The 13,027-nt window shown below is 44.6% G+C and overlaps 2 protein-coding genes across 2 annotated transcripts in view; both read left to right on the top strand.

Annotated features, from left to right (window-relative positions):
* The first annotated feature begins 33 nt into the window (after window positions 1-33).
* LOC113627392 (CKLF-like MARVEL transmembrane domain-containing protein 2B) lies at window positions 34-12,726 on the top strand. The gene is given in 5 exon segments (XM_027119927.1): window positions 34-363; window positions 2,595-2,687; window positions 2,689-2,754; window positions 10,257-10,355; window positions 11,922-12,726. Coding segments are annotated over 5 exon segments (876 nt in total). The 3' UTR covers window positions 12,210-12,726.
* A 60-nt stretch (window positions 12,727-12,786) lies between these two features.
* CMTM2 (CKLF like MARVEL transmembrane domain containing 2) overlaps window positions 12,787-13,027 on the top strand; it is an 11,640-nt gene continuing 11,399 nt past the window's right edge. The window contains exon 1 of the mRNA XM_027119926.1: window positions 12,787-12,987. Coding sequence (XP_026975727.1) covers window positions 12,787-12,987 — 201 coding nt within the window. The remainder of the gene's footprint in view (window positions 12,988-13,027) is intronic.

Raw genomic sequence — 13,027 nt, 5'->3', positions numbered from 1 at the left:
CCAGTCAGACACCACCAGGCCCGGGGGTCCACCATGAATCCTGAAGACGACAACGCACGTTCGGGGGACTCGAAATCCGGGGGGCGTCCCTCCCGCTCACTAAACGTCGCCCGTGCGGCGCATCCCGAGCGCTCGGCGCCATCCACAAGCTCGGTGCGGGACACAAGCGCGGCGCCCTCAGCATCCCGGGGGCGCACTGCACCCACACTCAAGCCCACTGCACAACCCGCGATCCCCAGCCAGCGAGAGAAGAAGGCCATACAAAAGCGTGCTGAGGGCCGCGCCAAACTCCCGCCCAAATTCAGGGACGGCCTCAAGCGATTTCTCTTCTCGCCCACAAGAATCTTGAAGATCATTAGGCTGGTGAGCAGAGAGAGCTGATTGCCCGCTGGGCGGATGCAAGAGCGGATGCAGGCCGGCTTCGGCCTCAGGGAGTGAGTGATTCCCAGGGGCGCCACCTGGGGGAAACTTCCCTAATTCCCTTTGCCGGTCCACATTGTTTCGCCTCCCCTTTCTTCCTCCTCTCCCTCTGCTCCTCCCACACACTCTACCCTTGCTACTAAATTTGGCACGCTTCCCTCCACCCCTCACTTTTATATTCCTCAGGTTTCCCCTCACAAAGGGAACTAGGGAAGCAATGGAGATAATAACAGAAATGTGTACATTAGCAAACAAGAATAATAGACTTGACCAATAAAGTTGATAAACCACTGGCCAATATAACAGGAAAAAATGGGGTAAAAGAGGACGTATATTTAAAGTTAGAAACCAGAAAGGGAAAATAACGCAAACCCCGAAGAAACTGAAAGGATTCACAGGAGCACTTTGCAAAACAAATAAATGTGAATAATTGGATCAAAGAGTTGATTTTCTGGGAAACTATAAATTACCAAAACTGATCCCAGAACAGAGAAAAACCTGAACAGACCAATATAAGCACCGGGGGGGGGGGGGGGGGGGGGGGGGGGGGGGAATGAGAGTATCTTTCAGAAATGTGTCAGGCCCAGACTTTTTCACAGGTTAACTCTTTTCAAACCTTCATGGGATGCAATTCTGATACTATTCAAACTTTTTCAAAGAATAGAGAAAGAAGAAACATTTCTGAGCTATTTTTACAAAGTCAGTGTAACACTGATATCAAAACCTGACCAAGTTCAGAAAAAGAAAACTAAATAGAAATCTCACTTGTATCAAAGCAGCAGTATTAATATATTAACAGAAAATGCTCATCAGTGCTTCTTCAAAACACACCATGAAGAAGAAACATAAGGATGATTCAATATTAGGACTCTATTAAACTAATCCACCATAAGTAAAAGAAGAAAAAATTAGGACACTATCAAATAGGGTACAGAACACATTTGACAGAATTCAACTTTCATCTCTGAGTGAAAAAAAAAGTGAACAAGGGAAGAAGAGAGAGACCAGTTAAATAGGAATACACAGATATTTCACTGACATTATAAAAATAAACCCCAAAGTCAGCATCATATATAATTAAACCTCAGAAGTATTCCCATTAAAATGAGGAACAAAGAGGATGCCCACTAGTCACCACAATCAGACAGGAAAAAGGAATAAGTATGACTATTTGAAAAGAAGAGGCAAAATATATCATTTCTTACAGCTGATATGATCAAAGATCTAAAAAATAAAATCAACTGGGAAACAATTTAGAACAAGATAAATTCTACTAACTCATTAGTAGAAATGAGCAAACAAGAACTTAAAATAGAAGAAAATATTTCTCTTTGCAATAGCAATCAAGATGACAAAATATCTAAGATTAAATGAAATAAATTTGAAAGACCTATATGAAGAAAACTTTAGAACTCTATTGAGAGATATTTTAAAAACCACTAAAATAACCGGAAAGATATACTTTGTTCTTAAAGAGTTAAGACTAAATTTTGTAATCTTTCCATATTATAAGTTAAAGGAAATCCCAATTAAAATACCAACAGGCTTAGCTTCGGGAACTTGACCAAGACAAAAATGAGAAACATAACCTGAGAATGAGTACTGAAAGGGGGACTAAGTCAGACAATAATACAACATAAAATGAGTTGCTTGTAATTTCAGAAGTACTAGAAAAGAAATCAGCAACTCAATAGAAGAAAAGAGTTTCAAAAGCATCCCGAATACACACGAAAATTTAGTATATGATAAAGGTTGGATTTCAGATCAGTGGTGTTTCCCAATAAATGATGTTGGGATAATCAACAGCTGTTCAGAAAGAAAGAAAGCTGGGACTCTACCTCACTCTTTCTATCAAAATCAATATATATTTACTTTACTTGACCTGTATATACACAATTCTTTCTGGTATGAAATATACACTGTTAACAGTGATTACTTTTAAGGAGATAGACTAGGGTTGGGATGAGGGAGGAGAAAGAAGCTTCTGTACTGTGTGCAATTTTTGTCTGTGTTATTTCATTTCTTAAACATGTAAGGAATTTTTTAAATAATATATATGTGCAAAACAATACAGGCAATTGCAATATAATCAGATTTACAGTCTGATCATTTATTTTATTTTGTTTTTTAATAGCTCATTTGCATTAAAACAAATCCTGTTTCTTTTACTGCAGGGCCTTCTCATAGGGGCACTAGTTTGTTTCATCATTGCTGAAGCCCAGGAGTCCTATATAGCAATCACAGTCCTGGAAACCTGCATCGTTCTTTTTTTTCATTCTAATATATATGCTAACCCTTCACCACTCGATGACTTATTTACATTGGCCCTTACTTGTAAGTGTTCATTTTCATAATTTTCATATAAGCTTTGCCCTCAGCCCCACAGTAAAGGCTCTCTTCAAGGGAGCACAACAGAGAGATCTCTCTGGACAAGGACATAGCTGAGCTATGACAGAGTGTCACCCTAATCCCAGAGAGGAAACTAGCCTAAAGCTCAGAAAGATTCCTTGAACCCCTCCATCTATAGGACAACCAACACACACACCTGCTTCCATCTCATTACGGCCCTAAACACGTGGTACTTTTCAGCTGGTCCTAAAGAAAATTTTACTCAGTGTATTCAGTAGTATATTGCTTGTAAAACAGCACGTGCTTCTTCTACTTGTCAAACAGCACCCTCTCTAACAGATTACAAACGTCCCTCCGAAAAAGCATGTTTCTACAACATGGCTAAGTGGCAGAAAACTGTCACGTGTGCCCTGAAGGAGTGCAAGAGTCAAACTTCTCATGTGTCAAGGGTCCAGCTTTTCCAAAGGGGTGCCGTATGGTGGAGTATTCAGGAAAAGACACTGCATGGCCTTTTTCAATAGCTTTTTCCAGAATTTCATACTCTTTACCAACTGAAAAATTCCCAAAGCTAATTCCTCAGGTCACAGAAAAATCCTTCTCATTCCGGACTCTGAGGCTCTGTATCCTCACAGACTGGACAGGAAGCATAGTTTTGTCCAGATACAGACATGGGCCCCGTTCCTGGCCCTGCCACCTTACTAGCTGTGAGAACTTTAGCCTCAGTTTCCCCATCTGGGAAATTCAGAGAAGGAAAAGCGTGATGATAAGAGCTGTCTATAGGGGTCCTGTAACATTTAAATGTGTTTAAAGCAAAGATCACAAAAGGCTTTGCCACAAAGTAAATATATTCGCTACAAAGTGTGGGTCGGACCCCCTGAGGCAGTTGGGTGGCTTTTACCCTTTTATCTTTTGCACCGTGAACCATCCTAACTCCGAGCCCATGCCTCTTCCACATCATACATTTTTATGGTACCTTTTTTTAAACTGTAAGGTAGGATGGGTTGCTATTGAACTAAAACTCAAAATACTTTCTCCAAGCGTCTGAGGGATTTTCTGGAAAGGCTGCTGAGCTCTCTCAGCAGCAGAAAGCACAGGAAGCAATCTCTGAGCAGCTTTAATTGGACACGTGGAAGACCCTCTCAGTTCTGGAGAGCTACAACCACGGAGAGGTTTCTGAGCGGAAACTAAAATCTCTGTCCATGGAAGTTTTCAAGAGCGGAAGGTAAAATAACTGTTTTTGAGCACATGCCACACACCAGGTACTTCTTCATATAGATTACCTCATTTAATCCTCACAACAACCCAGTGAGGTTGTGGTCGTCCCCCACTCCCCCTTTAACAAATGAGAAAATTGGATTAAAGAGACTGTGTTGCCCGTGGTTGTATCTAGGCACATGGAAACTCAGATTTGGGCCCAGGTCTGTCTGACTCTAAAGCCCAGACTCTTTCCAGACTTTATGCCCTATAGCCTTGTGCTGGTTTATCTTCACCCTCCCTACATCTTTGTCTCCCTCACGTTCTCAAAATCTTACCTTCTCTGAATCCGCTCCCATTTTCTCATGGTTTCCTTAAAATGTGCGACGAACGGTGAACTGATTTTCCTGGAGTGGAGGGCAGGGTACAAGCCTTTGGGGGTCGGCGACTGAGGGCTGCACCAAGGTCAGCAGCTGCGGTCAGGAGGACCGGAGCCCTCCAAAGGCCCATGGCCATAAAGCTGGAGAGCTGGAGAGAGCCTCAAGGCCCCGTGCTTTGCTGGAGGGTCCAGGGGGAGCATCCAGGAAGAGCCTCAGGGAGAGGCAGGAGCCAGGGTCTCCTAAGCATGAAGCAGGTGCTGCGAGAGGAGCTGTTCCCAGTCACGGGCAGCTCAGGCCAGCTTGTGGAGAGCTGCAGGCCTCTGGGCGACTCTGGTAAAGCCAGGCCCCCTTTTGCTACCTCTGTCCTTGGGGGAGAGCATCCTCTTTTCTTTGGATAGCTATGGGAGCCCAGAGCGTGATACAAAGCCCCTGCCTTTTTCTTGTTTCTGTCCTCCAGGGTGTGGCCAGCTTTCCTCACCCCACCTGTGGTGGGGTCACTGTCTTCATTGCTAGATTTCATTATCAACTTTACCCACCCTAGTCTTATGTCACCAGCGTACCCAAGAAAAGTATGAAGTATAATTATTGTCTTCTGAATAGCCCATATTTTCAACACTTCTACACTGTAAAGAAGGTATTTCCCCATACAGTCCGAGAAACTGAGTTCTGGTCAAGCTGATGTCTTTTCCAATAGAAAGCAATCTAGAAGAAAGAACATAATAAACATATTTAACTAGAACTCTATTGAAGGGATGATTCCAAGACTACCAGCAATATCTTTACATTTACAAGTAAAAGGTATCAGCTTCAGAATGTCCCCTTCAGATTCTGGTGATGACTGATCAGGTTCTGCCATGTGTTTGGAGAACCCCAAGGCACAAATACCGCATAATGTTTATTGTATATACATCCTTCTTACAAATACCACATTTTGTGAAACAAAGTGTAAAGGTTTGACTTCTTCCTAATATTCAATGATTTAAAAAAATAAAAAAAAGCATTCACCCTCAAAGCATCTTTTTCTTTCCCAATTTTAACTCTATACAATTTTGTTTATCTCAGGGAACGGTTTGGGGGCTTTATAAAAAAATAATAGTCAAGTCACAAACCCATCTCTCACTGTGTCAGAGGCAGGTACTTGGGTCAATAAGGTATTCAGTCAAAGGGAGAAAGAAAAAGATGATGAGTAAGGATGACATTTATGGGGAAACCAGAAGTGCTTTTGCACATGGCAAGACTCAGCTGTAGTTTTACCCATCTGGGAGAACGTATCTTTCTCTTTGTCAAAGATGAGGCCAACAAGAGGGTCTGTGTCTAAGGCAAAAGGGAGGGGGTGTGAGTCAGGAGAAGACCCTTGGGCTCTCAAGTCAGACTGAGGAGGGTCATAGCCACTTACTGGCTGAGCAACCCCAGGCAAGTTGCTTACCCATCTGTAAATTGGGGATAATGAGAGTTTGTTGTGAGAATCAAATGAGATCACATATGAACACCTTGGCACCGTATGTGACAGATAGTAAGTGCTCAAGATATGTGAGCTACAATAGAAATGTTAGGTACGAAGAAAGCATTACTTCCAAGGGACAGTTCAGAAGAGCACTTCCTTGCAAGTAAGGACCACAGTAAACTATAATGTCCAATAGTCCAGCGAGGAGATGGAATTCTGACAGGGAGTCAACAATTGGCTAGGGAGACCGAGTCTGCATTTGTTTTGTTACTGTTATCATTATTAGTGTGCATTCGTCCAAATTCTCAATGATCTAGACTGCAGTTAGTTAATTTTTAATTTTATAAGTTTACACTCCGCTTGGGTCCTTGTTCACATTTTTTGATATCTTGGTTTACACAATCCTCAGATCCTACGCTTCCTGCAAAGCTGAAAACCATTGTACCTGCCTCAGTGTGGGCAGACCTCTCACTCAGCCTACAGAACCCAACTGGAGCTGACTTCCAACCCTCACCAGCCCTGCACCACGTGCCCCCTCCAGTGTTACTCACCAGGCGCCCAAATAACAGACATTAGTGCCTCTCCAAGAGGCAAGTCCCATTCCACAACAGGGCTCCTTGCTCAACAGTCTCAATAGGAAGAACACCAGAAGTTCACAGAAAAGTTTACTATCTTGAAGGCAGATATCAGGAATCTACACTTTGATGCATTCCCACTACACCTCATGTGATGCTTTCAGATTCATTGTGCCATTTAATCCTCAGATGAACGCAATGAATCCCAATCATTATCCCCATATTAAAAATTAGCCTCACTCCCTAACACCATACACAAAAATAAGCTCAAAATGGATTAAAGACCTAAGTGTAAGGCCAGAAACCATCAAACTCTTAGGGGAAAACATAGGCAGGACACTCTATGACATAAATCACAGCAAGATCCTTTTTGACCCACCTCCTAGAGAAATGGAAATAAAAACAAAAATAAACAAATGGGACCTAATGAAACTTCAAAGCTTTTGCACAGCAAAGGAAACCATAAACAAGACCAAAAGACAACCCTCAGAATGGGAGAAAATATTTGCAAATGAACCAACTGACAAAGGATTAATCTCCAAAATTTATAAGCAGCTCATGCAGCTTAATAACAAAAAAACAAACAACCCAATCCAAAAATGGGCAGAAGACCTAAATAGACATCTCTCCAAAGAAGATATACAGACTGCCAACAAACACATGAAAGAATGCTCAACATCACCAATCATTAGAGAAATTCAAATCAAAACTACAATGAGATATTGTCTCACACCAGTCAGAATGGCCATAATCAAAAAATCTAGAAACAATAAATGCTGGAGAGGGTGTGGAGAAAAGGGAACCCTCTTGCACTGCTGGTGGGAATGTAAATTGATACAGCCACTACGGAGAACAGTATGCAAGTTCCTTAAAAACTACAAATAGAACTACCATACGACACAGCAATCCCACTACCGGGCATATACCCTGAGAAAACCATAATTCAAAAAGAGTCATGTACCACAATGTTCACTGCAGCTCTATTTACAATAGCCCGGAGATGGAAACAACCGAAGTGTCCATCATCGGATGAATGGATAAAGAAGATGTGGCACATATGTACAATGGAATATTACTCAGCCATAAAAAGAAACGAAATTGAGCTATTTGTAATGAGGTGGATAGACCTAGAGTCTGTCATACAGAGTGAAGTAAGTCAGAAAGAGAGAGACAAGTACTGTATGCTAACACATATATATGGAATTTAAGGAAAAAAATGTCATGAAGAACCTAGGGGTAAGACAGGAATAAAGACACAGACCTACTAGAGAATGGACTTGAGGATATGGGGAGGGGGAAGGGTGAGCTGTGACAAAGCGAGAGAGAGGCATGGACATATATACACTACCAAACGTAAGGTAGATAGCTAGTGGGAAGCAGACGCATAGCACAGGGAGATCAGCTCCGTGCTTTGTGACCGCCTGGAGGGGTGGGATAGGGAGGGTGGGAGGGAGGGAGACGCAAGAGGGAAGAGATATGGGAACATATATATATATATATATATATATATAACTGATTCATTTTGTTGTAAAGCAGAAACTAACACACCATTGTAAAGCAATTATACTCCAATAAAGATGTTTAAAAAAAAAAGCCTGTTGGGGGAACTCCCTGGTGGTCCAGTGGTTAAGACTCCGCACTTCCACTGAAGGGGGCACACATTCATTCATTGGTCAGGGAACTAAGATCCTAGCCTGTTGGCACAGAGGGGTGATAAAACACGCCCCAGGTCATACATCTAGGACTTGGCAGGCCAATTATTTGTCCTTATTTGTCCCATACCATTTTGACCCTCCATTACCCATTCCACAGAAAATGCCAAAGATGGGTGCTGCACTGCCAACCTTGGGGGATAGATCATTTCCTCCTTATTTGGGTGTCCCTGATGGGAGGCAATAGTGAGTTGAGTTCTGACTCCACTCCTTGCCAGATATTCAATCATAGTCGATTTAATGAACTTCTCTAAGCCTCTGTTACATCTTCTTAAAATGGTGATCCTAGCCATACTGACTTTGGAGGGTGTTTGTGAGGGTTAAATGAGGTAATAAGAGGGGAAACACTCGGCACGCTGAGGAGCTCCACTTAGACCCATTATGATCAGACAGCAGGGCTCTTCGCTGTGTTTGGGCAAGTGCACCAGCCAAGCTGACACTACCAAGTCATGCCACCAAGACGTAAAAACTTAAAATGTTCAGATTAGTTACCTGGGCCGTATGGAGGTTAAAGGACCCCGGGGTTTTACTCATCCTCCAACACTGGTGCCGCTGACTCAGTGAGAACCTTCTCTTTCATTATCACTGTGCTACCAAAGCCCAGGCTGTGCTTATCCTCAGGAGTGTGCCCCCTCCCACTCATCCTCATCCTTTATTTAGCACATGAAGAAACAGATTGGGCCAGCATTTGAAGAACCCAGTATCAATGTCCAAAAAGAAGGACACAGATAGCCTATAGATGTCAAGGCAGACTCAATTCTGGCCGTTTTAGGAAAGAGAGAAAGTCATTTTCACTCCAGAACATCAGGCTAGCTCCTCAGATGGGTTCCTGCTTCTTGGGATGTGGGACCCTAAAGAATAAATATGATCCAACTTCCAAAGTATCAGTTCTACTGATTTGCAGATTTGGAAGTAGAATTAAATCAGTAAAGTGTTCATCTAAATTTTTATTTTTATATTAAAACAAATGTATTATGGAATAGAATGCAGAATTTACATTAATTTAAAATACAAAACTTCAATAAGATCATATTTATGGAGGGTCAATATGGGTGAGGCCCCTAGACCTCTAGGTTTTTTTCTTGCCCATTTTCCTATGACCTTTAAAAAGTCTGATGGAAAAGTTGTCAGCTTTTTTTTTTTTTTAAGAGTGTTCTTTAATGAAGTTAAACCCATTTCTACTGACGATCCTATCCAGAACCTTATAATCACATAAACTCATGTCTCTGGAAGATATAAGAATTACGCTGCTGAGAGTTCCTCTTAATATTAATCAAATGGAAAGTTTATTTTGGATTTTTTTTTGTTTTTTAATAGATCTTTATTGGAGTATAATTGCTTCACAATACTGTGTTAGTTTCTGTTGCACAACAAAGCAAATCAGCCATATGCATACACTTGTCCCCATATCCCCTCCCTCTTGAGCCTCCCTCCCATCCTCCCTATCCCACCCCTGTAGGTCGTTGCAAAGCACAGAATCTCCCTGTGCTATGCTGCTGCTTCCCACTAGCTATCTATTTTACATTTGGTAGTGTATATATGTCGATGCCACTCTCACTTCGCCCCCCTCCCACCCCAAGTCCTCAAGTCCATTCTCTGTGTCTACCTCTTTATTCCTGCCCTGTAACCAGGTTCATCAGAACCTTTTTTTTTTTTTTAGATTCTATACATATGTGTTAGCATATGGTATTTGTTTTTCTCTTTCTGACTTACTTCACTCTGTATGACAGTCTCTAGGTCCAACCACGTCTCTACAAATGACCCAATTTCGTTCCTTTTTATGGCTGAGTAATATACCATTGTATATATGTACCACAGCTTCTTTATCCATTCGTCTGTTGATGGGCATTTAGGTTGCTTCCATGTCCTGGCTATTGTAAATAGTGCTGCAATGAACATTGTGGTGCATGACTCTTTTTGAATGATGGTTTTCTCAGGGTATATGCCCAGTAGTGGGATTGCTGGGTCATATGGTAGTTCTATTTTTAGTTTTTTAAGGAACCTCCATACTGTTCTCCATAGTGGCTGTATCAATTTACATTCCCACCAACAGTGCAGGAGGGTTCCTCAAAGGGAAAGTTTTTAAAAGGCATCCATCCTTAGATGGGTAACTGACCAATTTAAATATTTTATGAAATTACATTTTCATGTGAAGTTGACAATTTTCAATTCTGTATTGCAGGATCTTATCAACAGTTTCATTACTGCTGTGTTCCTTTTCGTAGTTGCCGTCTTGGCGATGGAAGAAAAGGAAAGAAGTCATTTATTCTACGTTGGAGGGGTAAGTAGAGGCCTTCATGACTCCATTTAAGATCAGTATTTCAAGACTCTTTGGAAAAGGGAAACTGGCAGACTATCATTATTTCATTTATAGAACACCATCGCCACCACCCTTTCTCTTTCTTGTGCTGACTTCTTCAGAAGATTTGAGGTTGCACAAACTCTAAGCTCATTCTCCAAATAGGTACGAAAACAAACCTACAGAATCTCTTTTGAAAATCATACACACTATTTTTTTAAATGTTGCAACAAGATGTTCTTTTTATCTATAAGTAGGACTTTGACTTTTCTGGACTAGAAAATCATACTTTAAATCACAAGAAAAAAAATGATTGTAGAAAAGAAAAAGTGCATTGTCAAAAGTGAGTGCCTCAGCCTGGTTGAGGAAGGAAAAGAAGTTCCCACACCAGGCTAGGCACGTTCTGTTTTAATCTCTATAACTCTCATTTTTACAGATATGGGAACTGAGGTTAAATACCTTACCCTGGCTCACAAGGCTGGGACAAATCCTCATCATATGAAGACCACAAGAAATGGCAGATTAAATGCTTGGAAGATAGGGGGTGTGGAACGGGGTGGTGAGACTTTGATTCAAGAAGTTAAGCTATGGGAACAGAAATTAATCCAGAAAAAAAAAAGTTTAAGTTCTTTGAATTCATTCTATGATCAGTAAATGTTTGTCGATCCCATTGGACTGCGCCTGAGCTCAGTGTTGGAGATAGAGTCCCTTCCCCCTTAGGGAGCTCACAGATTAGCTAGAGCAAGACCTATCTGGGAAAAGTTCATGAAGGCAGCCAGGGATTAAGTGACAGTAAAGAGAAACATACAAGGTAGACAGGAGCTGGGGAGCACTTGGAATCTAGTGTGCTGTAGCCCGCTGACCCCCATCTGCTAACTCAGCCACCAAGCCTTCTCCTACCTGCCAGGAGCTCCCACGCCCTGGTCTCCATCAATCCTTACCTGGATGGCAGGGGCTCCTACCACCCTCCACTGGTCTCCCTGCCGCCAGCCTGGTTCGCTTTCCATTCATCTTGCGACAAGTGGGCTTTCTGAATCGGGAACCTCCCCTCCCCTCTTGATGAAGTCCCAGATCCTGCACCTCCCCAGCCTCAACTCTGCCCCCACCCTCACCGGCTCCATACGTCTCAGCCACACCAGATTCCTTGGAGACCCCTGTCCAGTACCTGGAGTTCTCCTCCCAGTTGGTCCCCTTGGAAACTCCTTCCTGCCTTTTCAAACATAGCCCAAGAGTCCTTTCCACTGAGGGGCCTTCTCGGGAGGCCCACAGCCACCCGGAGCCTCCTAGGATCAGTGCCCTACTCTCGTCCTGGTGCCTCAGACCTTAGGCAAGGCCGTCACTGGCAGAAAAGCCTATTTCCAAAAACCCTTTCTCTGGGAATGCCAGAATGGGCTGCAGCAGCCGACTGGGCAGACACCAGGAAGGTAGTGGAGGGTCAGAGGGGGACAGGAGGCTGCACGCCCGCCGCCCGGATAGGGAGGACAGGCTGCTAAGAAGCTGCAGAATAACCCCGCCTTTCCTTCCCGCATATGGTCTTGTGTCTGACAGTCCCTGTGTCTCACAGCGGCAATCGTGTGTCTCATCGATGCGACTGTGGTCACCAAGACGATGAGGAATACCATGAAAAAAGCTCTGGGAATCGAAACCAAAACCGGTGCCTCCCCCACCCAGGAACCCATCTCACCCACAAGGGTACCCCCAAGGGGAAGCCCAAGGGCACCTACAAGGGCAACCATGAAGCAACGCGGCCTGTCGGAGCCACCCTCGGAAGCACCCTCTCGGGCACCGTCGCGGGCACCTTCGCAAGCACCATCGTCTTCTCCCTCCCGCCGCTGAGTTCGCACGCTGTCACCCATTTCAGCCCACATGTGATCGTAAAATCAGGGCTGCTAAACCCGGAACACTTCTGCTTGCTCGTGCTGCCTTGTGTAAAAGTCGCGTTACATTTTCAAACGAGTGCCAATGCGCCCTCGGGGCTCTGGGCGCGACTGCCCCAGGCGGCCACAGTTTCAGCCAACCCGACCCGAAGGCGGGAGCAGCGGCTACAGCCCCCGGCACCCCCAGAGGCCTCGCGTGGGGAGCGCTCCGCGTGGGGAGCGCTCCGCGTGGAGGCGGGACCACCACCGGAGCCGGCTTGGGGGCGGGGGCTCCCGCGCAGGGTCTGGGCGGCCGCGGACACTCGAGGCGCTTGCTGCCGGGCGCGGGGGCGCGGCTGGGCGGAGGGGACTCGCGTGCAGAGACTAGGTGCGCGTCGAGAGGGCGCTAAGCGCTGGCCTTCGCTCGTCGTTCCCGGCCGTTGGCTGAGCGCGGCCTCCAAGCAGGTCGGTGGGCATTCGGCTCGCTCAAAGGCCAGGCCTGGCCGGGAACAGCAAAAATTGGGCAGGCCGTGAGAAGCTGAGAACTCCACGGCAAGATGGTTGACAAAGGCAAAAAGGGCAAACCCGGGGCCACCGCAGCCGCAGCCGCAGCCGCAGCCGCGCCGGGGGCGGCCCCTCCTCCGGGCGATGAAGTGGGAAGGTGGAAGGGGTGGTGTCGCCGTTACAAGTTGGAAGTCAAGAACAGCAATAGAGAGTTCTGGCTTAATGGGTACGCTGAGGTCAAGCTCATTATCTTGGTAAGTGGGCCCGTATCCCTGGGTGGGGCTGGGGGGGGGG

This window comes from Aethalodelphis obliquidens, unplaced genomic scaffold (assembly GCF_003676395.1).
Source record: "Aethalodelphis obliquidens isolate GAN/ISIS:26980383/991018 unplaced genomic scaffold, ASM367639v1 scaffold20, whole genome shotgun sequence".
NCBI classification, from domain to species: Eukaryota; Metazoa; Chordata; class Mammalia; order Artiodactyla; family Delphinidae; genus Aethalodelphis; species Aethalodelphis obliquidens.
Note: the sequence above shows the minus strand (reverse complement) of the source record. Positions and strands in the feature narration are given on the sequence as shown.